Source organism: Patagioenas fasciata, chromosome 10 (genome assembly GCF_037038585.1).
Source record: "Patagioenas fasciata isolate bPatFas1 chromosome 10, bPatFas1.hap1, whole genome shotgun sequence".
NCBI lineage: Eukaryota > Metazoa > Chordata > Aves > Columbiformes > Columbidae > Patagioenas > Patagioenas fasciata.
Window position 1 is genome coordinate 1227808 of NC_092529.1, and position 24264 is coordinate 1252071.

The 24264-nt window shown below is 47.9% G+C and overlaps 1 protein-coding gene across 1 annotated transcript in view; it reads right to left on the bottom strand.

The window, feature by feature from the left end:
* GRM7 (glutamate metabotropic receptor 7) overlaps nucleotides 1-23414 on the bottom strand; it is a 240943-nt gene extending 217529 nt beyond the window's left edge. Inside the window, exon 1 of the mRNA XM_065845743.2 lies at nucleotides 22721-23414. Coding sequence (XP_065701815.1) covers nucleotides 22721-23305 — 585 coding nt within the window. The 5' untranslated portion in view covers nucleotides 23306-23414. The remainder of the gene's footprint in view (nucleotides 1-22720) is intronic.
* Nucleotides 23415-24264: the final 850 nt, after the last annotated feature.

The window sequence follows — 24264 nt, forward strand, 5'->3', positions numbered from 1 at the left end:
TTTCAAAAGCAACGGGAGAAATGACCCAGAAATTAGTTGGAAAACATTACGTGTATTCATCATTGCTTCTGCACGGGTGAAACCGGCACCAGGAAAGAAAAATGAAATTAATGTCTCCCTGCTTTGTTCTCCTTCACTTCTTAACACGAGTTCCTCGCACGTTTTAAGGCATTAGGACTGTTTTGCAAAGCTTAGGAACACGCACACACACATCAGCAATTCCTCTGCTGTGGTCTGAAGTCAGTCAAACTACCTGGGGCTTGCCACGTGGCAACAACTCAAATACTAATTCTGTCAGTTCAGAAATAAAACCACCTCAATTCAGCCTTTCGTATCAACACTTAATATAAGGCTGAAGTGGGATTAATCTGCTTCCAGTGTGAATTAAAGTGAACCAGACTACAGCCAGTTCTGCAGGAGGTTTCCACACAAAGAGCTAATGCAGCTTGAACAACCTGAACAACCCTTGGGCCTGGATGTGCCTTTAGTCTGAGCCCATCCCCACGCCAAAGAGCAGATAAACCCAAGAACATGCAACAGGGTAAGTTTAGATACCAATAAAGTTCACAAGATATATGTTTGTAATGCAACCACTCACAAGAAACTCAACCAAGACACCAAGTCAGCAGGAAAAAAAAGACACATGGAATACCCAACTCATTTCATGGTAACATTTTTTCACTTGGTTATATTTCCAGACAGAAAGACCCGGTAGGAGCATCTTTAATCTGAACAGCATCTTGTGATGATTTATGATAATTGCTATTTAATGGGGTAGTTTCAGACTGGTGCGGTTAGATCGGAAACTCAAGAGATGTGAAAACTCTTGCAGTGGAGGTTCTGTGTACGCGAAGAAAAGCCTCTAGAAAACACTTAACCGTATCTTCTTCAAAGGGAATAAACAGATACCCTTAAAAGACAGCATTTTAGTGACCTTTCCTGATTGCAATGGGCTGATGGGAAGAAAGGGTGGAGAAAAAAAAAGGAAAAGAAAGGTAAAAGTGTGTCTGTGGGATGTGGAAAGCACGCGTGGGCACCAAGGATGGAGAGGACATGCGGGAAGGCGGTGAACGTATCTGAGCACAAAAACTGGGAGAGAATAAGCGATGCAAGTTGTATAACGGGCAAGCTCATTTGCGCATCCCAGCATGGGAAGCACAGTGCTGAGTAAGCCTCGGCATCCCAGAAACCCGAGAAATAAACCAAGCCAGGAACACTGAAATTGGATGCTTAATGTTTTTCTCCCTTCGAGCAAGATAAATCAGTAAATCAGATGCTCCAGGAACTCCAAGCCTGGGAGCCCATTCGAGTCCGTTCCGCTCCACGGAATAACCCCCCCCAAGCAGGAGCTTCTCGGGCTCTACAGCACCTTTCTCATTAGAGCTGCACCCTGGCCTCATTAGCTTAATTATGTGTAAGATTTCCTCCTACCATTACCTGTAAGCCCTGACTTTTCTGCTCTATGTCTTTTACTTAATACCCCCCTTTCACTAAACCCCTTTACTCCTGCATTCAGCTACTTGTTTCTCAGCCCCAGCATCCCGGGCAGATATCAGCATTCCAAAAGCATCATTAATCCTCCTCCCTTCGCTTCTCCAAAATTCAGTTACATAACAGCCTCAGACACACTCTGCGCCTTTTTAGCAACCATTTCCCTGCTCTCCCCAAGATTACAGGTTTAAGTTGGGAATAAAATAAAAAGCCAGCCTAGCAGGTGGTCCTCAGAGGTTTTGTTGTCTCAGCAGGAACAGCTGAATCCGGGTGTGTTCCTACGCACACATGATATATGCAAGATAGCACACAGCTGATTTAACTTGCTGTCATTTCCCTGAATTTTCCAAATTCATCTCTAAATCCAGCTTGAATTCAGCATCCATCTCCCGCCCCAGCATCTCCCGCCCCAGCATCTCCCGCCCCAGCATCTCCCGCCCCAGCATCTCCCGCCCCAGCATCTCCCCCGGAGCCACCAGCCCAGGGACCACCAGCCAGCCCAGTGGCAGGAGGTGACACCCCCAGCTCCTCACCTCCTCCCCGAGGAGCGTGGACTCCCCACCACATATGGAACTTCAATTATTTGGGGTTTTTAAGACTCTCCTGCTACCTCAATAATTATTTCTTTTCCCCACTGTGTTAAAATAGAGCTTAAAGTTCAGTAACCACATCTTTCAGTGCCAACCAAAAGCCAACTCAAGGCACATTTCTCTGTTGTGCAGAGGGTCCAGAACAGTGACCACAAGGGTTGGCTCCTTTCTTCAGGAAAAAGGATTTTACTGTAGTTTTTGCTTCTTATTTTCCCCTTTTGCATGTAAAGATCACCTCGCTCTTTTGTATTGCATAACGACAAGCCTTTCCCATCTCACCAGCCGATAACAAGGATGGTTATTTAAGACACTTTTCACCATATCCCTTTGATTTGTACATTAGTATTCACCAGGCAGGAAAAAAAAATAGGACAAAAACAGGATTTGCTCTAATGCGTTCTCATCTTCTTGTATATTTCTTATTATTTCCACCTTGTGTAACTATGTAGGTCACACGGACCAAATTAATTTCAGTGCATCTGTCCTAACACCAGTAACATGTGGGTTAAGTTGCAGCGATGCTGGGCTCTCTGCGTGGGAATACGGCTGCATTAGCTCCCTGAACCGGAATAAGTTTGACCCATTTATTAAACTTCAGTTTCACAGCCAACATTGCATAATCCACTTATAACCGTACACCTGATCTCGTCAAAATTCTCTTGATGCTGCCAATTCCAGCCCCCTCGGATAACGCAGAGGACAAAGCGCAACAGCGGGGAGGGAAAACCCAGACGGGGAGGTGGTGAAATGCGCTGGTCCCACAGCCCCCATGGGAAATCTGCCCTTCCGGGTGACACCGGTGAGTGACAATTGGGAGATATTTACTGCTGATGGCAATGGGATCTACCAGGGCACCGCCTGTTCGACCAGGGCATTGCCAGTTCAATGCAAACCCAGCTCCTGATGGCTGACACCAATACCAAGTCCAATCCCTACATTACTAAAGATAAATAAATAAATAGATAGATATATAGGGAAACAGTAACCCCATATCATTTTCTCAAGCTAACACAAGTGCTTTTCAACACAATTTGAATCAAATTCACTTTGCAGACAGAAAAACCCCCAAACACTAAAGTCCATTTCTTCCCCCGCTGCTGCTCGCATGTGCAAGAAACCATCTGGTTTTGTTATTCCCCGCTGTACAAGCAGCTCCAAAAGCTCGAGGAGAACAAGAAACGCTGGAAAAGATTGCCCTACATGCCATTAGAAATATTGCTGATCTTCTGGGCACAGCACCCACCGGCCAGACCCAAATTCACCGCGGAAACCCGGAGCCATCAGCCCTGTTTACCTCTCCCCAGCGAGCCGGCTAGAAATTCATTCCGTGTCACACACAATTCATTTCGATTTTTCCTCAATGAGGGCAGATTTAGCTGAATTATTGCATCATTTGCACAAAACAAAGATATTATTATGAAAGGCGGCTTTGAAGGAGAAAGGCTTTCTGTGCATGAGTGAGAAATTCAGGGCCTGACAGAACTCGGGATTCAATGGCCTCCCTGTAGGGAAAAACTCAATGCATCATTTTTGATCAATTGTACTTTCAAGTCATTTTCTTATTTATGGGTGACTGAGAAGACACTTGAGCTAGCAAAATAATTCATGTTTGTTTGCATAGACAAAACCAAATTTAATAATGCAGGCTTTTTTAAAATAAATAAAGTCGTGCATTACAAAAAGCACATTTAAAGTCATTCTTTGTAGAAAACTCACAGCATGAACTCCAAAGTGCTCCTTTCCTTCCTTTCAGGTGAAAACCTTCTCCAAGGTACACTTCACACTCCACTAAAAAGAGAACCAGTACCCAAATTTCTTTTGCAAGTCAGATTTCTCCTACAATCTTCGATTCATTAATGCCAAGTTTTCCATTCAGTTCCTGAGGCCCAGGAGAAGGTTCTAGCAAAGTTCCCCATTCAGGCGCAGGGTGATGACGACTGCACTGAATAAAAGTTCCCTCTGCCCACCCAAGGGGCTGCTTAACACACAGATTTGTGGGGTTTCAGGGGACAGAAGGTGACAGACAGGAATTACTGGGGTGAAATTCAGGTCTCAGGTACTTCATGGCAAGAGAGGAACCCTCTTTGGGAACTTCCAGCACTGGCAGGATCAAGAAGAAAGCTTAAGAGCCCTTTTCGCTAAGATTAGCTCCTGATATTCCTTTACAAAAGCATATCCTCCAAATACAACACATTACAGCATCCAAATGTTCATCTTGCAACAACAATTACCCCAAGCCAGTTTAGATATTCACTCACCAGAAAAGAATATGTTGTTTCCTCCACGCAGCTCAACCTCCTACTGCCCCTCTCCCCACAGCTCCTCTCATTTACCACCTCTTAATCCATCCCACCTGTGTCACCTTAATTATCTCATTCCACACCTGCTCTGGCCTGGCTCTGCCCTTGCACACACTGTTGCTTCCCTGAGGCATTAATGGTTTTTCCCCCCCCTTCCATTATCTTCTTTTCCAAAGAGAATAGCATTAACCTCCCCCTATATTGATACTTCGATCCTTTAAGTTTTATATACAGTTTTATCAGTGAACAGCAACAAGTGCTTAAGGACTCTCCTTTTCACCCATTGTTAATATTAACTACCTGGCTTACCGTCAACAGTTCACCTGATGAAAAGGAATCTCAGCAACAGGCTGGGCAAACCAAGCAGAGCTGCCCCAACCCTCTAAAGGGAAGACTCTGGTCTTTGAGATGATGCCCTGAGCAGTGTGCAGGGTGCCAAGGACAACAGGGTGTGAACACGAGGTTCTTAGGGACGTCCTTTAGTGCCACAGTTAGGTTATGGTTGGACTCGATAATGTTGATCATTTTTCCAACCAGAACGATTGTATGGTTCTATAACATCAGGCCCTAGAAGCAAGGAAGAAGGCACAGAAGTTGTGTCCCATGGAGAACGCTCCCTTCCACCCCATCATTTGGATGGGGAAGGATGATTTTTGTGGTCACGGGGACTCAGGTTATGGAAGTTGACTGCACAGATTGCCTCGAACCATCAGAGGCCATTCTATCTATATTGCCTCTCCGTTTTCCATCTGCAAGAGGGAGATAAAGCATCTTTCCTCCAATCCCTTTGTTGGGTTTTTTCTGCTTAGATGGTAAAATCTTTTGAGCAGGGACTGTGTTATTGTGTCTTTGAACAAAGCCTTGAAGAATGGGTTTGGTTAAGGGTCTTTCAAGTCAGTGATAAAGCCCCCAAACAACCCCACCCACAGCAAAATAAACCAACTGGCACCAACCCAGAATTCTGCCTGTTCTTAGGAGTGACCAGCACTCAGCTGCTTTTGTTTCCCTTCCCTACTGCCTTAGAAATGGCTTTAAGGATTATTTTTGAGCTTTCTTATGACTTCAAATAAAAAAACAACTCATAATGATTAAAGCATTTATAATCATATATATAGCTTTTGATATTTTGTGTGTGTCCTGAGTTTAATTTTGCACCAAAATGCTCTTAGGGGATTTGTGTAGTTATTTTAATAGTCCTAATTTTAAATCTATTTAAATATATTTATGCACCTTTAGACCAAACTCATTCAAGCATTTATACCACAGTAATGAATTGTATGACAGCAACGTATACACAGAAAGAAACCCTTTCCTTTTGTAGAGCGTATATTAGCACCAATTTATAAATTCAATAGTTCAGTTCATTGGCATGCACAGACTCAAGGGACCTTTGTTAAACTAGGACATTTGACAATAACTATTGGAGAAGATGCACATTGAGAAAGTCTTTCCTATTTTAATGTCGGGAAATTAGAAATATTATAATGAATTTTTCACATCTTTCATCGAAGCCTTTGAAAAAGGTCAGTGTCTAAACTTGTGATTTTAAAATGCCGACTGCAATTTGCCTTTCTGGGGTAATTACAAGGAAAGTTCCCACAGCGTAACACCAAAACAATCCTGGGGGATTGCTCCTGGTCGTCTTAGTCCTGTTTGTCAACAGATTTCAGCATCCGAAAGAAAAAATGATGCGTTTCGCAGCCGTAGTGAGTATGATGGTCACAGTAAAGATTATATAAGGCATTTACGTTGCGTGCTTTCTCTGAACCGGGAGCTCCCCAAAGTCTGGGGTAGCCTGGATATGCTCAAATGAATATTTTTTTACATTTTCAAACTATTCCTCCTTTTTTTTTTCCCTTTTTTCTTGACGAGGCTGTTTCAAAAGTGTGTGCTGAACTTGACCCACATTTCCAAAGGTTACACTGCGCTGCCTCTGCTTTTCTGCTGCCGCGACTCCCGGCTGCAAGAGCTCGCTCGCATCCCGGCTTTTCATCTCTTTACTGCTTATTCAGCTTCCATCCCAGCCCCAAGAATTCAGGAGCCGTTGCCATCCCAAGGATGTCTGGTGGTTTTGAATAACACTGAGTTGATGCAGAACAATAATTAGCATCCCGGCTCCAGTACAGCGATAGTTCCAGCTTTATGATGCTCCGGCCCAGCTGCTGGTGCAGAGCCCAGCTCTGGAGGTGGTGCAAACCGGTGATGGTACCAGTGAGCTGTGGGTGAGGATGCTCCGGTACCAGCAGAGCTGCCTGTATTAATTAACAGGAAAAAGCCAGAGGAAAATGGTCCATGATTATAATACTTGGCTTAAGTGACTGAGGTTTAAGAGAATGAACAGCGCCAGTAAGAGCTGCCCAACGTGTCCTTGTTGAGGACCATGAACAGGGTGGTGGGTCCCACCTGCTCCAGCTGGGGAGCATCCCACTCCCCCCCCTAAATGAAATATTCTGTACTCACTCCAAAGCAAACGCAGCTCCAGGTCTTTGTGAAGCTTCTCTTTCCACACCGCTCCCCAAAGGCCCCATCCCTGCCAGCCCTGAGCGGCTGAGGGTTTCTTCCCATTACCAAGAAATAACAGTCCCCGACAAATAACTACCAGATATCCAATCTACATTTAAAAGCCGGGTTCAATCCTCCCTTATTACAGTTGCAAAACCCCTTGCTATCTAATTCAGATAAAGTAACAAAGCCAATGATTGTAACTAAATGCAGTTAACCTTAAAAAGTCACTTTTACAAACAGAGCAGGCTTATCTGGATTTAAATTTTAGTTCTTGTACAAAGACTTAAGAACAGGTTCCTCCCCATTATTCAATTTAACAATAATAATAAAAACCTCCCTGACAACTATAACAAAAAGACTCTGATAAAGCTTGAACCCTTTTTGATAATGAAACACACAATTTCCCTGTTTGAAGCATAATTCCCCAGAGAACGCTTTAAAAAAGATATAGAAGAACTGTCATTTAAAAACTGGTAATGTAAAGAACTGCATACGAGAGCAGCCCATGTGAAAAACAGACTTTCAGAAAAGCAAGAGAAAAACTGGTGGGTGGGAGCGACTAGACAACTTAAATGCGGTGTCTCGTTAGGGTAATTACAGGAGTCAATAAAAACTGGCCAAGCTGAAGAAGATTCATGAGGCTGCTTGGTTTAATTTTCATTTAATCCGGAGACAGAGAGGCCAACTCCATCTCATCAGAGTCCTGTGGTGCAGCTGGCTTAACCACATTGGTAACTGCTCTTTCTCTTGCCATCTAAGTGTCACCTTTGGTTGGATCATGCCAGCTACTCACCATCGCACTTCGAAATAAGTCTATAATCACGTATCTATAATGTACTTTAAACAACATTCATGAAGAGAAGATAAACTGGCATAAAAGAAGCAGGAACACGCATTAATTAAGGTTAGTCCTCCTCTTACTCAATTCAAGTCTTAGTCTTCCAAGTTTTCTCATCAATACCTTATCATCTTAATGCCAGAGGGGAATTAATGCACTGAGAGAATGTCAACTCTTTGAAGAGGATCAAGCGCTTGGGATGCCAAAATCACCAGCCAAAGCACTGGATTAGTGAATTAAACATGAGAAAGTCAAAAAGTGCAAAAGCACCAACGTGACGGGTCCCCGTGGCCCCACGGCGCGGTCGCTGCTGGGACTCCAGCACACACGAGTTGTCTTCACGTTCTCTGTTTCAAATGCCGCACAAGTACCATTTTTCACTATGGAAGATTTTAATCAAATTTCAACCACTTTTTGTACCAGGGAGTATTTTTAAGTTGAAGAGCGTGAGACATTTTTAATATGTCAGTCTTCACTTGTCGAAGTGCCGAAATCTACTGAATTAAAATTTCAAAACTGCCTATATATATATGTATTTTTTTTTCATGTTTAGCTTCTTTCTATACTGGAAAAGTCTTGAGAAACATCCTGAGCACCTTAGAGCGTATCTAGAGCTTTGTCATTCGACTGCCGTTGCAATCGTATTCGCACGACTTCTCAACAATCCCAGCTCCTCTGGCCACAAGTTACTGTGAATATCTATAGTCCCTTTAAAATAATTGTGTTAAAACTCCACAATGTCTTTGAGTTTCGAGCCTTTTGGGCAGGCTTATGTCTGCAAGGTTTTTTGAAATGAATCTGAAGCTTTAAGTGCTTTTTCTGACTGGATACGGGGCTCTTATTTTTACAAAAGTCTGAAGAGCGCGATGACATCTTGAGGAAGCGGATGATCCCATTTCTCCTCTTACCCAGACAGCTCCGTTTGTTGCCTTTTGCAAAGCAGGGCTCCTGTCTCACCAGGACCCCTCGATGCCCTTGGTTGGACACATCACCAGCAGAGCTGTGATCGCTGCTCCCCACCAAGGTTCAAGTCACCAAGGTGCGAATTGAAAAAGTCATCTGGAGATACACGATAAAGCGCAAAGTGCAAGGGGGGAATCAACTAATTAACCTAAGTTAGTTTTAACACAAAGCCAAAAAATACTATAATATATTTGCCGCCTCTTAGGATCCATCACAGCTACGCTCAAAATCTCGATGGGCTGGATTTTCACAGTGCTCGGCAGGTCAAACTAAACTGCTCCTACCAGAGCTCCGATACCAAGCCCCTGCATTTTTGAAGCTCCAAAAGCCAGGCTTTGCTTCTCCCACTCCAGGGATAAGGTTTCTTATACAGAAGTTACAGAGATCATTGATTCCCTTTGTGCTGCCAAGAAAAAGGCGCTGATCCTCTCGCAGGCTGGGGTTAAGACTCGCACACCTTCGTGTCCACCCAGATCCACTTTGGTTCACACCCAAAGCTACTTTAGGCCAAGTTTCAGCCAGTGCAGAAACCAGATCTCACCACAATCCCTTCCATCTGCCATTACGTCAAAGCTGCTAATGGCACCAGCACATCCACCTGACCAAACCCAGTAACGGTAATAATGCCTAATTGCCGACACGCGGACACATATTTCAATCCTTCTCCAAATCAAGTGGGATTCTCAAGCAATGACATGTTGTTGAAAAATCCTGGCAGTTAGAGATTAAACCTTGTTAAAAGTAGATAGGATTTTGTTTCACTTTGTTAGTCTGTTAGCCTATGGGTGAGGTTCCTCTCTTTTCAAAACTGCGGAAGATGACGTTGAGTTGGTCATTTATGGGTAGATCGTGTGTTCATCTGTGAAACCAAATGAGCAAAATCCTGGGATAAGGGCAATCTGTAATCCCGCTGACCAGCCGCTCCAGCCAAAAAGCCAGGTGTTTATGCACTGCCTTTACATTTTCAATATTTTTAATATTATACTGGCAATCAGAAGCCCCAGTTGAGGTCAAAACCTTACTGGCCAGCTTTCCAGACCCACGTCCTCAGGGCAGTCCTCATGGGGAAGGGTTCATACCCTGCACACAAATTCTGTTGGTTTCTGTGACAGGGTGTATTTCATAGCCCCGAAACAAACAAACAATGTCATCTAAATATTTGTCTTATATCGGTGACACCTGAAATTGAGCTGAGCCGTATGCCCTTCACAAAGAAACTGAAGTGCTTTGTGGCTTTTGCATCTGGTGATGGATTAAGGTCTAACTGCACATACTACACGTTGCCAGCTGTTAAGGAAAACAGTTGTACCATGTTTGCTTAATTAATGTGAGCACTGGGACAGGGATGAGGGGGTGAGGAAAAAGACCTGGAGAGAAAACATCTTTTTCTTCCTTTTTTTGCTGTTCTGACAATAAATTTGTCAAGTTTGAGAGGCTCGAAGGCTTACACCGGGTGCTCACCCACTACACTCCGCAGCCAGGTCATGTGCTACTTCTGGGAATCAGATATTATCTAATCTGGGCCCGACAGATTTCATACAACGCAGGTTTTCCCAAAGCAAACCAGCCCTCCAGAGCAGCCGTGGGGTTGCGGTCGATCCCCCCATCACACCCGGCCTGGACCCACCAGCCACACCAGAACAAGTTCAAGTCTGAGCGAGTTCTTTGTCCAAATTACGACCAAAAATACATTTGATAAGGGAGACAGATGAGAGCGGTAACTTTGCTGCCTCCTGCAGCTCCCGGTCTCCATCCCCAGCATTAACGCCAATTCCCTGTCTGAGTGCTCTGTACCTGCGAGGCCATTTTCTCCCTGGTTTCTGTTTTTAAAATTGCTGTAGCTTATAAGAGTGTTTTGTTCTGTGCAGAGACAGGCTGCCATTTAGCCGAGTATGCCCCTTCCCTGCCATAAGTATCCCGGGCAATTCACTGAGCACATAGAGCTTTTCCAAAGGGATTTGCGATGGTCACTGGGTCCTGTGTCATCCGCTGTCCCCGTGTCACCGGGGGAGCACCACGGACCATGGCAAAACACACGGGAGGGAAAAGCATCCCTATGGAACCCAGCGGTCACCCAAAGGCAACGTGGATTTAGTCAACGCAAAGCAAACTAAAAAATTGAGCCTGCGAATGTGGACCATGGCAAAGGGAGCAACCAAAGAGCAACCAAAGGGTCTGAGGGATTCACCGTAACCTTAATTCCCACCACTGAAACACTCCCCAAAAGGCCACCACCACTTACAACCAGAATGTCTTATTAAGTTTTACAGTCATAATCAATATAATGACTTGGTTTTCAGACACAGGCTGGGATAAAACCAAAATGGGAGGAACTGGAAATGCACTTTATTTCCACTTAGCAGCTTTGACAACCCCCAGGGGGCATTTTCCACCCTTCCCAAGGTAATTTTGTAGCCCAACCGCTGCTACAGCCCGAACTCCATCTCACCCCCCACTGAGTAACTCTTAGGATATGGTAACTGTATGTCAGGATATAGTAACTATAGATCAGGATATAGTAACTATAGATCAGGATATAGTAACATATAACTGCAAGGGTATAACGCCAAGTTTAAAACTGAGATGCAAAGCAGCACAAACCTCAGTGCAATTTTATTTCATTAACCAACCGGCGTTTTTAATTTGGCTTCGTGGAGCACATTAAAAAACCAAAACCCTCAGTCAACAAATATGACAAAAAGATTCATGAACAATACGCAGTTCAATTGAGAAGGATGATTGTGTTTTCTCCTCACTGTGTGTTTAAACTAGACCTAGTTATTTTTGTTATTTTTAATGTGTGCCGTGTTCATTGTCATTGAGGTGATAAGATTTACCATGCTCTACAAAAGCAGTAGGAGAGACAAAAAGAATGATCTGCTAATTTTGCTGGCTCAATGATACCTTTATAACGGCAGACGAAATACAAACTTCATTTCACTAACCCAATAGCATCTGATCTCAAATTCACCCTGGAGATCGGGCTCAGCTGTCAGACCAATTCCCCAGGCTGCTGGAGCGGAGGGAGGAACCGCAGGGGGAGGGAAGAGGGAGACGCACACAGTTATTGCTCAAAAACTCGATTTAAAAAGGTAGCAAAAGGCAAACCAAAGCAATCTGTATAAATAAACCATTGCATAGAGATGACTATAATAATTTGCCACATAGAGGTGTCACAAATCAGCTGCTTTGCCCTGTGGAACAGTTCATATTTCCGATGAACCGATAACTTCTTTCAGAGTTTCGCCCATGAACAATGTGCCCCGCTGCTGCTGCATTTTCATGTTTGCAAACATGCAAACGTGCCCTGTGAGCCACCGGAGGGCCCCCAACCTGCCCCAAATGTGGCGTTTTCCCTGGGGCTGAGCAGAGCCTAGAGCCAGGAGCAGCTGCTGGTTAATATAAGCGGGAAAGAGCCGTTATATATTTAAATATCAAGTATAAATTATAATACGAAGCATAGATGTGTACTCAGAAACAAGTATGAGCTTTATTTGACATACGTGCATTCATCACAGATGCAACCATGACGCACATTTGAATAACCAGCCATTATTTCCCTAACAGATGGATTTCTTTGAGCAGCAGCAGCTTTGCTTGAATTGAGCAGGACATGGCAAAGGAGACTTATCGGCCTCATTCCTCAGCGCTTTTGTGCTCAGAGGTATTTATTTTCTTCTGAAAAGTATGAAGATTCTTCCTGAGAGAATAAGCACGGGGTTTGGGGGCTTTTTTTAATAACAATTTGATTCACTAGCAGAATACATTTATCACAGGTGGGAAAAACTCTCATTTGTGATTTCTTTCATTTCTTCATGGATGTAATGCCCTTCACAGTTTATCGTATCACCAATATATATATATATATTCCTAGTGCTGAAAGTCGCCTTTCAATGGGCTTGGGCACCTCTGCAGCCTGCACAGCATCCACCCGCTGCCCCATCCAGATGTGGCACAGATTTCTGCAGCTGCCCTGGTATCCTCCATAACGCTCCAAGAAGCCAAGTCAAGACACTTCCTGGCTTCCACAGCTCCAGCTCAGCTAGGGGAGTGCAAACGAGCTGTAAGTCCCCAGGGGCTGACGCCATCGTGGTTGCTGCAGGCAGATGGGAAATTAATTCTTCTGTGTCAGCTTCCAGCATGCCATACACACTGTTCACAAACCACTTCATCCAGGGCATCAACGCTCTACCACAGGAAATCTTTCCAAGCGCTGGAACAGGTGTGGAGTTGCCACGGACTTACTGGGGGACCAAAGCACCCAAATATCACAATAGCCTTTCCTAATTTTGAAAATCCTTTACTGTAGTAAAGGTATACACACCTTAACAAGATAATTTCCTTTACATCACTAACACTCTGAGATTTTCTGTACTGCTGTTGGATATAAAAACTACAAAACCCCAAAAAGTCAGTTAACTAATTTTAATTGTTAATATCACACCCGTGCATTTGAGTCCCACTGCAAAATTACCTTCTTCAAAAAAATATAAATAAAATCTCTCTATTAGTGCTGGATTTCATTTCTATTATCATAACAACTTCCAGACAAATTTGAGTTGACAGATTCCCTGCATATTTTGATTGATTCCTGCCATTTTTTTATTAAACAGGATTTGGCCTTGATCCTGCCTGTTATGACTCCACCTTGATGGGCTGAGCAGAGTAACCAGCTCTGGGCACGTTGTCTGTCCCAGCACCGGTAAAGCTGCTGGTTTTGCTGCCCGGCCTCTCATGCCAACAGGGCAATTTTCTCCCTTCCAGCCAGCCATTAGATTAACTTGCATCTTATTGTTCCACACTCATCTCTGACGCGTTGCCGGCAGAAACGACCACACTAAGGGCAGCTCAGCACACCCGGTGCCCCAAAGGTCACAGAACTGGGGAACCTACCCAGTTCCAAAGGGAATAAAGAGATATGAATAGAAAAGAAAGGCACAGCCTGGTGTACGGACAGCTGGTAAAAGCTGCCAGAGCTCCGCTGCCATCCATCAGCAGCGAACTTGACTCCGGCCATACAGAAACACTTTTTAAATTGTGGGATTCAATCAGGTTACCTTTGATTTTTATGTGTTTTTAGCATGGAATTTAAGTACTGAGATAGTCAGGATACACTGCCACAACTCCCGATGAGCATCGGCGACCTATCAAACATTGAGCTCATCCTTGTACCCTCACTATTTAAAGTAAGTGTGCTGGGATTGCTCTCGTATTGCTGGGATCCAACATTAGCGGCCTCTGCATCGTGGCTGAAAACAAAAACATTGACCAAGCTTAGCAAATTGTGTTTCTCAAGCAGAGGTACTTGGAAAGCTGCAAACACGCGGCTGTACCAGAATTAAGGGCCATATTCATAGCAAAAAGGGAATTTGCCACCAGTCGACCTGGTCAAGCTTTCTCTGGCAATACCAGAACTTGAATAACTTGCCTGATGCCAACCCTGCACAGATGTAAATTCCTCCACGTGCTGCAATACGTTTGCAAAGCAACTGCACTCAGTTCGCACTGTGCACAAAAATACCATGCATGTAATTATGAGGCTGAATGTAATGACATTGAAACAAATCTCCATTCTGATGAATGCTTAATTACTGTTATTAAAATATTTATGAATAATAAATTTATTAGAAAATCTTCTGCACATAAGCTTGCAGAATGCTTTGCTCTACACGACTTCTAAAATGGTAGCAAAGAAACCAAACCTGCAAGGCCCCAAAGCTGAGCATCTCCATCTGAGCCACGGGAGGCACAAAGGGCTCCTCAGCCCTCTGTCCTCTCCATCCAAGATTCTTGATAGAGACAACTGGGATTTTATTACTGTCTTCATTTGAAAAAATTTCAGTGCTTTAAACAAGGGTTATCATGTAGGCAAATTTCTTGTGGGATTTTTTATTGTTTTCTAGCACAGGTAGCGTAGACTGGAAACGCATCACAAGGACAAGACAACTTAAAATAACCACTAGTGCCCATCCAGACCATTGGGGCTTGAGGCTAACATCTTGAGCCTGAATCAGAGAGAAAGGGACTTTCACAAGTCCCAGCTGAGTGCACGTTAATCCTGCAGATAAATCTCTCCCACTGAAGCATTCAAACCCTCTACTCTTTGTACCTCATTTCCCGCACAGAAGGGAGAGCAGAAGTCTTGCTTTAGGAAGAGACCTATTGCATCTGGTGTTGCACTTAAGCCTCGTAGCCTGCTGTGAAAGCACAGTCAAAACAAAACCACAAAAATTTCCAGCAAAGAGGCTAAAAGCTGGATATTAAGAGGGAAAGAAATAGCCTTTCATGGAGGTTATAGAATATTCTTGAGAAAAGTTTATAAAATAACTCAGGCAAGTATTTGCTAGGACCAGCCTGGCTATGCAGGTCCCATCCCAGGCTCACCGGGAGGAGCTGGTGACAGGACCCTCACTGAAAATGAGAGAGGAACACCCAAGGGACCAGAGCGGGACGGTACCAGGACAAAGCGATGCTTGAAACTCTCCAAGTGAATCAGCCGGATCCCGTCCACCTACAGGCACGAACATGTTCACAGACGTTAAGCAGAACCATCATTAGAATGAAATCTTGCAACTTGAGACTGGTCCTAACTGTCCCTCTCCCCCCCATAGGTCAGGCTACCCTTTGAACAAAACCAGAGCTGTTTGATGTGCCCTACACGTGAAAAGATGTCACCTGTGCCACGCCATGCAGTGCAGGACCTTGGGAAGACAAGGGCTTCCCAAATGACACAGCAAAAGCGTCGCTTATCACAATAAAGACTAAATTAGAGGGATGTTGGGCAACACTGCTGGAGTTATGGTTTCTCTGGAAATATAACGCCACTTGACAAACTTTGCCAACTGGAGGCACTTGTCCCTGGAGAAGGTGCGCAGTCAAGAGGTGAAGGTCCCACCATCGTTTTGAGTCTCTTCCCCATGTAGTACAGCTGCACGGCAGCCTCATGGTCTGCAGGTCATAGAATCATATTGTTTGGGTTGAAGAGACCTTCCCAGCTCCCCCGGTGCCACCTCTGCCATGACAGGGACATCTTCACCAGCTCAGGTTGCTCAGAGCCCTGTCCAGCCTGGCCTGGGATGTCTCCAGGGATGGTTCATCCACCACCTCTTTGGCCAGCCTGGGCCAGGCTCTCACCACCCTCAGGGCCAACAATCCCTTCCTCATGTCTCACCTGACAACAGGTATGAGAGTCACTCCAGCAGGTCAAATCCTTGGTGACCATGCATGAGTGACCAGTGGCCTGGGACAGGGCTGCCACACTGTAGTGGTCCATAACAGGGCCCTGCTTCAATCTCTGCTAAATTGGTGATGCTTCTCTACTGCCTTGAGCTTTATAGAACCTTGGGAATCATCTGGAATGAGAAAGGATTTAGAAATACTTGTTTTTCTTAAAATTTCTTTCTGCCTGGATACCCACTCCGCTACACTAATGACCTGACTATATTGAATTCCATGCTCTCCAAACAGCCTTAATTACATGCTTCGTATCTTCCAATATTATGATAAAATTCATCATAGTCCTGTGTCTGAGACAGTCAGCATTGTCACTCATTGAGATTAATTTGAATACCACTATAAATAGAAATAACAACGTCTGATATTGTGATGCAGAGTATTGCGTTGGATGGTTTTAATGCCTCCAAGCAAAACTCATTTAATAGAATGAAATCCTGAATATAGTACATATAGTTTTACAGTATTAGTGTTACAAGTTTCGAAACCAGATCAATATTTCTTTCATAAAAATTAGCGCCTCAAAATGATCCCTCCATTTGTCATTCCAAAGAGGTCACCTTCCATTTCAAAGAGTAAACTGGGAATTGCACAAGAGCACTTGCTGAATGTGTGTTCACCGTACACGTGGACGCGCTCCAACATCTCCCCCCGTCCTAGGCTGGTCCTTGGCTCACACAAGCACCATCATCCCTCCCCAGGCACAGCCAGTCTTGATCCAAATGACTCTTTGTGGTCCCTTCTACCCAAAGTCTACAGAGAGACACTTGAAAATAGATTAAGAGCTGAGATTATCGCTAATACTGAATTTCGCCCTGTCAAGAAAATAGATTTTACTTCCAACCCACCATGTTCATAGCATCTCCAGCCTTCCCTTAGGAGCTTCCTGTGGAAACTCGTGAACTCTTGAAGCAGAGATTCTCCTTTGCTTTTGATTTATACCAGCAAAATAAGACTCCGCATCTATTAAATGTAGCCCAATATTTCCACAACAATAGAGCAGACCCGCACGGCTCAGCTTGTTGACGTGGATTAGGTGCATCAGTAACAAGGACAGATATTTAGAGACTGATGAAAACGAAAGCTTGCTGAGAAACACAAAAGCCATTTTTGGAAAAGAATTAAAGTTTACCGCTTCCTGCTTTCAGCTTTTTGTTAAATCCTCCTTATGAGTCTAACTGAAAAAGTGCACCTGAAATATATTTTATAAAATGAAACATTACTCCACTTCCTACAACCAGTGTTGTCTCATTAAAAGAGGAAGAAAATGCAATAAACTGGTAATGAATCCAAAATATATTAGCATCTACAGAAAAATGTTGCTGGAGTGTGTTAGTTTTCTTCCCCAAACCAGCAATAACCCGAGTCCCCCCCATGGCAGGTACATTGCAGTCAATTAAACTGGCCATTTCCTACCACCTCATTAAGCCGAGTTCAGCAGGAGGGGCTCAACACCAAGCTTTGGCTTCGCACCCAGAACCTACAGGTGGAACCTTTGGGCCTAAATCCCAGATTCCTGCTGGAAACTTCAATGAGAGGGAGAGAGGGGAGAACAATCAGTTTGCAAAGGCTTTTGCTGCAGAGTGAAGGAATTGGAGACACTGTTTGAAATGCCCTGCAAGTCTAATAAGGCCTCCAATAACGTTCTTGCGAGAACTTAGTCAAACCACACATTTTACTGGATGCTGTAGAGCTGCATGAAACACTTTAGAACCTACACAATCAAACATCCTCGGTCTTTTGCAACATTCTCAGCCACCCTCTTGTCTTCAGACCGCTGGCTGCACTTTGGCAAGGACAGATCTTTGCTTCCGTTGCTATTCACACACTGGCCAAATCTTTCAGTGATGCCATGAAGTGTCGCCCTCGGATGAGTAGCACAAAATTAATTAAAAACCACACACTTAAGAAGAAGAATCTCTTGCAATGGTGGGATCACACGTTCTGCAAAGCGATTCTCGTACGTCCCTGATTCCTGAGCCGCGTCCCATGGACCAGAGCGGCTGCAGCGCCCGCACCGCGGCGGCCCCGGCAGCCACAGCCCGGCGATGCTTTGGCAGAGCAGCATCCTCGCTCCGAGCCCTGGCACACACACGCTGCTCTAAGAAAAGCAGCAGCATCCAACCCCGAGCTGCGCTGCTAAGCTGCCCTCCCTTCTGAAGAACCGCGTTTCGACCGGCTCCAATGTGTCTCGAGCAGAAGGCAGGATTGCAACTTTCGTCTTGCTCATTCAGTAGGAAGGTGCCCGCGGATGGAAATGCAGCCAAGAGCCCCCAAGGGATATGCGGAAAATTTCAATTTACACTCCCAATCTCATTGTAGTCTTTTATCCCACGCTGGTTTCTCGAAAGTCCCCTGAAGGGGCTGGGTAACACACCCCCGTGGGCCACAAGAGCCATCACCGGGAAAAGCAAAGAGAAATTCAGGCTGGAAAGAACAATTGTTGACTGACTCTTTGAAATGACATCCACTGAGGACAAAAACCTGAAGCAGTAATTAGTTCATTATTAAAGCTTGTAATGAGAAGTCTGTAGTTCTAAGGGAGTTCAAAAATTAGTTTTCTAGTATAAAAAAAGAAACCAGTATGCTAATATTCCCCATATTGCATGGTTCTACTCCCAGAAAATATGAAGCAGAGGAAACATTTGGCATTTTTTTTTCAGCTTAGTTATTGAATTTCATGGAGTTAAATTTGTAAGGAAAGCTATGACACTGTGAAGTAACAATATATTTTACAATGCAAAACTAGCAGCCTCAAAACATATTGCCTCCAACTCCCCGATGCATTTGGAAACAGCCTTCCAAATTGTTTCGGGTTTATTTTTAGAACAGATATTTAATTTACAATCGGCATACTATTTATTGGCACGCTCGAATAGAATCGTGCTTTGAAAAACTCTCTCTATTTGACATACTTGAATATTTATGCACTCCCATCTCCACGGTCCACCACACACGGTATCGCCCCTTGTGTTGTGTTAATGCAACAGAGCTGGGGGCGCTGGCAGCACCTCTGTGCCCACCGTCCCCAGCCACAGAATCGCTCCATGTTTAATGCCCAGGGCAGGGAGGGGACACAACCCCTGGGAAACAGCTCTGGTCTGCACAGGGACATTGCCAGCAGGCTTATCTCCCATTAACCCCTGCCAGGGCACTCACATCCTTCTGCTGGAGGGGATGAAGTTAAATAATGGAGATGCACAAATAAACTATCCAGCCAGTGGCACCCCCAGCTCAACCCCTTCCAAGGTGAGAGCTCGTCTGCCTCAGCTTCCCAAGGGACTCGAACACCCAGCTCTGCTCCGGGCTCAGCCGTGGGTCTGACCTGCTCCTCAGGATGGACCTTGGCATGATGCTGAACATTTAAACTGGAGGAACTCAGGGAAGGTCCCACACGAAGCTCACGGCAGTGACAGGCACTGGACTTGGGTGTAAAGCCTCCCCCTTCCTCTAAACCCTGTGCTTCTGCAGGGCAGCTGCATCTCTCATTAGTTGTCATTTTGGAAGAGAAATCCTCACATACTTGGTGCTGGGAGACACCCTGCCCTCATTGGCAATTCCTGTGCCCACCTCTGAGGCATCAGCCCGTCCTGGGTGACTCAGAGCGATGACCCACTCGGCTGTGTCTGAGCCTCAGCAGCCCCGACAGCTCCGCTCCATCAGCAGCAGCGCGTCAGTCAAAGGCACCGCCAGGGCCATGGCTCCGCTTTGCTCCAGCAAAGCTGGGACTCGGTGTCATCCCCACCACTCCAGGGAAAACCCCCTGCCCCAACTATTCCCATCATCTTCTATCCAAGGTGCAATGCTGGGATAAACGGGGATGGAGAGACAGAAGCAGGGGGAGGAACTTTTCCTAAAGCCCCAGTCTAATGTAGATCCTTATTTTTTTTTACTTCTACAAAACTTGACGCAATAACTACATGGATCAACTCCAACCAGAGGACCTCAGTGCTGTTTTCTCCCGATGATCCACCTGTTGGCATCAGCTAAAGGTGCTCCCAAACCTCTCTGCTAGATTGGGGACAGACAGGTGAGCTGCATGGAGAGATATTGTAACTTCATACCCAGAGAGGAAGGTGAACAGCTTAACTTTCACCCCTCCTGGAGAGGAAACCCCTTGAGCATCAGTGCCTGGCTGAGGAAACCCCACTGTGCCCTGTAGGGCTTATATACATAAATATCTTCTCCCTGCGTCAAGGTAGAGTACAAATATTTCTCTTCCAAGATGCTGTCAGAGAAATGTCAACACCAGTGAGATTTCTTCGCAGAGGCCTCCACAGATGGAAAGAGTTTTCATCTATGAGATGTTGGGGAAAAGCCAGTTTGAGCAGGAAAATGTGTTCAAGAGCAAATCACCCACCTTTCACCACTGCCGCTGTCAGCAAACCTGCAGTGGCCCAGGAGGAGCGAGCTGGCTGCAGCAGCCCGTGCGTTTGAGAAAGTACTGAGGTTAACAAGTTTTTTGTGGTTGTTTTTTTCTTTCCAGTAACTTACAGCTTCTCACCCGCCTCCATACAACAGCACTTAGTTACTTCATAGGTCCAATTCTCCTCCTCTCTCTTAAAACAGCTCTTTCTGTCTTATTTCTCCCTGGCTGGGACCTGGTCTGAACTGTGTTTTGAAGGAGGAGAGGACAATAGGGAACAGTTTTATTGCACGGAAATCTGCCTAAAGAAGGCAGAACCAAACTGTAAAGTACATGATCAGTAAAATCCCTCTCAGTACGTACCAGTTCCTGCTTTCTGGATGATTTGGTTGAAAAGCAATTTTGAACAGATGCTTAGTCACAATACATTCATTTTTTTAGATTTATATAAATACGTCTACACACAGAAGCTGCCCAAATGTCTCATTTTCTGCAAACTCCGTTACGTAACATATCAAGGATTTTGCAGGTATCGTGGCATTACACAAAAGGCTCCCAGTGACCAGGATTTCCTTCTGAGCGAGATCTCGGTACAGAGTGCCCAGGATTTGCTCTTAAACGCGATTCGGGAAGAACCAGCTGGCTAATTTCAGCCTGCTGGCTGGTCAAACCCACAGGGGCTGCTGAACCTGTACTTCAGCACAACTTCACCACTCGCATCCCTCCCAGCTTCGCAGCTCCAGCTCAGGCAGGACATGAGATCATCTGCTTTGCAGCCCAGGAAGGGGTGTTTGTAATGCAAGAAGTCTCGAACAGAAAGAAGTAGAGCGCACACAGCGAGTCCAAGCTTGCTCACACACACGAGCCGGGCTGCTTGCTCGGAGGCAGCATCTCAGTACGAAGACCCGCATGTTAAACCCGCACAAATCGTTAGAGATTCAGTACACCGCTGAATCCAGCAGCAGTACAAGTTGCATTTTAATTTGCCAAGAGGGGGAGGTGAGCAAGAAAAACAAAACCAGATCCTTAATGTTCTTTCAGCAAAATGGACAGGACCGAGTCCGACTGGGCAGTGCAAAGGGTAGTGGTGGGAGAAAGCGCTTCCCACCGTTTATCTTGCATGCGATGGGGTATCTGGTACCAACAGCCAGATGGGAATAAGGAGTAACAGCGACTGCTGGGTGGATTTGCCATGAAAACCTCACGAGTTCCCAGCTGGGAAAAGCGGGGGATTTCTCCACCCGCTGCACAAAAATAAAAATAAACCTCACCACCACCTTCCGCATGCGAAGGCGTAGGATAGGAAGCGAGAAAACTCCTCTGCTCACGATGCATCTGGTGGCGGTTCTGTCACTGCCACTGCACCCGCGATCGCTGCCGAGCAGCACCCGGTGTTCGCTGCCGGACCGGCGGCTGCACCCAGCGCCCCGGGGGACACCCCCAGCCCCAGGGGACAACCCCCAGCCCCGGGGGATGCTCTCTCCCGGACTCAGGAGAAGGGCAGGAGGATGCAGCCGGGGGCGGGGGGGACAGGTCTCCGTGCCCCAACAGGCAGCGAGGCCGAGCCCCGGGGTGGGGGCAGCGGATCGGGCGGGCGCTGCAGCGTCTCCCCTGCACACACACACACACACACACACACACACACGCACGCACACACGCACACACGCACACACACACACACACACGGTTCTTCAATCCGCCGGCTCTGCTCATCCCTGGCCGCATGCGGGAGCTGCCGGAGCCTCGGCCGGCGGCGCGGAGCGGCGCTCCCGGGCTGTAGCCGGAGCCCGGCCAAGCCGCCCCCAGCCCCCGGGACGGCCCCACTCCCCTTCCCCGCCGCCCCCGTTCCAGCGCGGGGTGCGCTGGCTCCGCACCCTACCGGATGGCAGAGGGAGCCCGAACCGAGCCGGCTCCAAAAAGTGGTCGGGTGGCTGGAGCTGCCCAGAGCAGCCCCGTCTCCGCCAAGAGCCGCCGGGCAGAGCCCCCCTGACCCTCCCTGGACCCCCGGGACGGGGGCGGCTGCGGAGATTTCATGCGCGAAGCCCGTCCCGGCCGTTCCCCCCCTGCCTTGCACCCGCGTCTCTGCCGAGCCATATTTCTCTCTAAAGCAAACCCATTTCAATCATTGCCTTCCCCCCCCCCCTCCCTTCACGGCTTGCTTCTTGCAAATGGGGCGATAAATCCAGAAAGTGCCATGCACGGTGGAGAAGGGAGACGGGGGAGGACGCTGAAACAGAGAGCGTGGCTGGGAGGGAAACAAGATGCTCCGGAGGGGAAGCAAACGAAGCACCTGAAGGGGCACGAACGGAGTTCCAAGCGGCGGGAGCCGCGGGCGCCTCCAGCGCCCGTCCCCGGCGGGCAGGGCCCCGCGGCACAGCCCGGCCCGCCGGGAAGCGGCTCCGCCACCCGCCCGCCCGCCGTCGCGCAGCCCTACCTGGAAGAGCCGGAGGATGTTGGCCACCATAATGGACACCGAACTTCCCGACGCCCCGATCACTCCAACTACTTTTTCCGGCTTGACGAAGACGGGCGGCTCCCCGTTGGTGCACCTCACGTCGGAGGTGTCCTTCTGGATGAGAGCCTGGACGAAGGTGAGGGACTGCTCCAGCGCGTAGGTGTCTCGGGAGCAGGTGTCCAGGATGCGAGCGCCCAGCGTGACATTGGGCAGCAGGTCCGGGTCGCTGTTGATCTGGTCCAGGGCGTAGAGCATCGCCTCCAGCCTGTGGATGCCGTTCTCCTTTTTGATGTCCCCGCAGGGCACGCCCGGGGGGCCCTTGGCGTGGACGGGGAAAAGGCCGCCCAGGGTGATGTCCCCCTCCAGCCGGATGGAGTGGGGCGCGTACATCTCCTGGCCCTGGGCCGCCTCGGAGAGCAGGAACTCCAGCAAGCAGCAGGGCAACTTCAGCAGAGTCAGGAGCCGCAGGAGCCTGCCCAGGCGGACCATGGTGCTGCTGCCGCCGCCCGGGCGATGCCCCGGGCGCTGCCCCGCGCTCCCGCCCGCGCTCCCCAGCGCCTTCATGCAGCCCGGAGGGGCCGGGCCGGCGGGGCGGGATGGGCCGGGGAGGGGGGAGGTTCGGCCGCTCCCGCCCGCCCTGGCCGCGGCTCCTCCGCCGCGCTCCGCGGCAGCACGGCACTGGGGAGCCGCGCCGCGCCGCTACCGCTTTAAATGGTGGCCGGTCCTCTCCGCCTCCCGCCCCCTCCGCCGCCCCGCCCGCCGCCGCTGCGCAGGATGCGGCCGCACCACCCGAGCCCGGGCTGGGGATGGAGCGGAGCGGAGCGGAGCGGGGTGGCGGCGGCCGCTCCACCGGCTCGGCCTCGGTGGGGATGGGGGAGGCTACAGGTGGTGCGGGGGGTGGCCGGACCACCGGGGAAGGCGAGAACCGGGGCGGCCGCGCTCCCCGGGGCCCGATCCGGAGCGCAGCGGCCCGGGTGTCGTCGCCGGAGGCCGGCGTGGGGCGCGGGGCGCGCGGCTGCACCCACCAAAGGCGCCTCCGTTTGGGGACGCACTCTCAGCCCCACTGGAGCACCCTTCTCCCTTCCTCCCCCTCTTCCCTTCCCTCCTCGTCCTCCCCCGGCGCCGGCCCGGGCAGGCAGCGCGCCCCCAGGCAGCCGGGCCCGGGGGGGACAGGGGGGACGGGACACGGCGGGGGGGCTGGGGACAATAGCGGGGTCCGGCCGGCCACCCCCTCCCTGCAGGAGCATCCCAGCAAACCGACTGCATCAACACCAGTAACCCGGCTTTTGCCGTCGCCAAGGGGCCCTCCTCCCGCTGAGGTGGGTGCCGAGGGAGCCAGTGAGGAGGAGTTTGGGTGTAACCCCATACTCTCAAAACTGAAGTAACGCATCTCATTCTGTTTTAAGACCTCCAGGCCTCTTTTTGTTGGGCACATGGAAATCTCGAGAACGCTGAAATGTCCTGGTTTTGTTCCCTGCATCCCCAGACTAGAATAGCCCAGGACACACCTGTTGCCCTTCCCT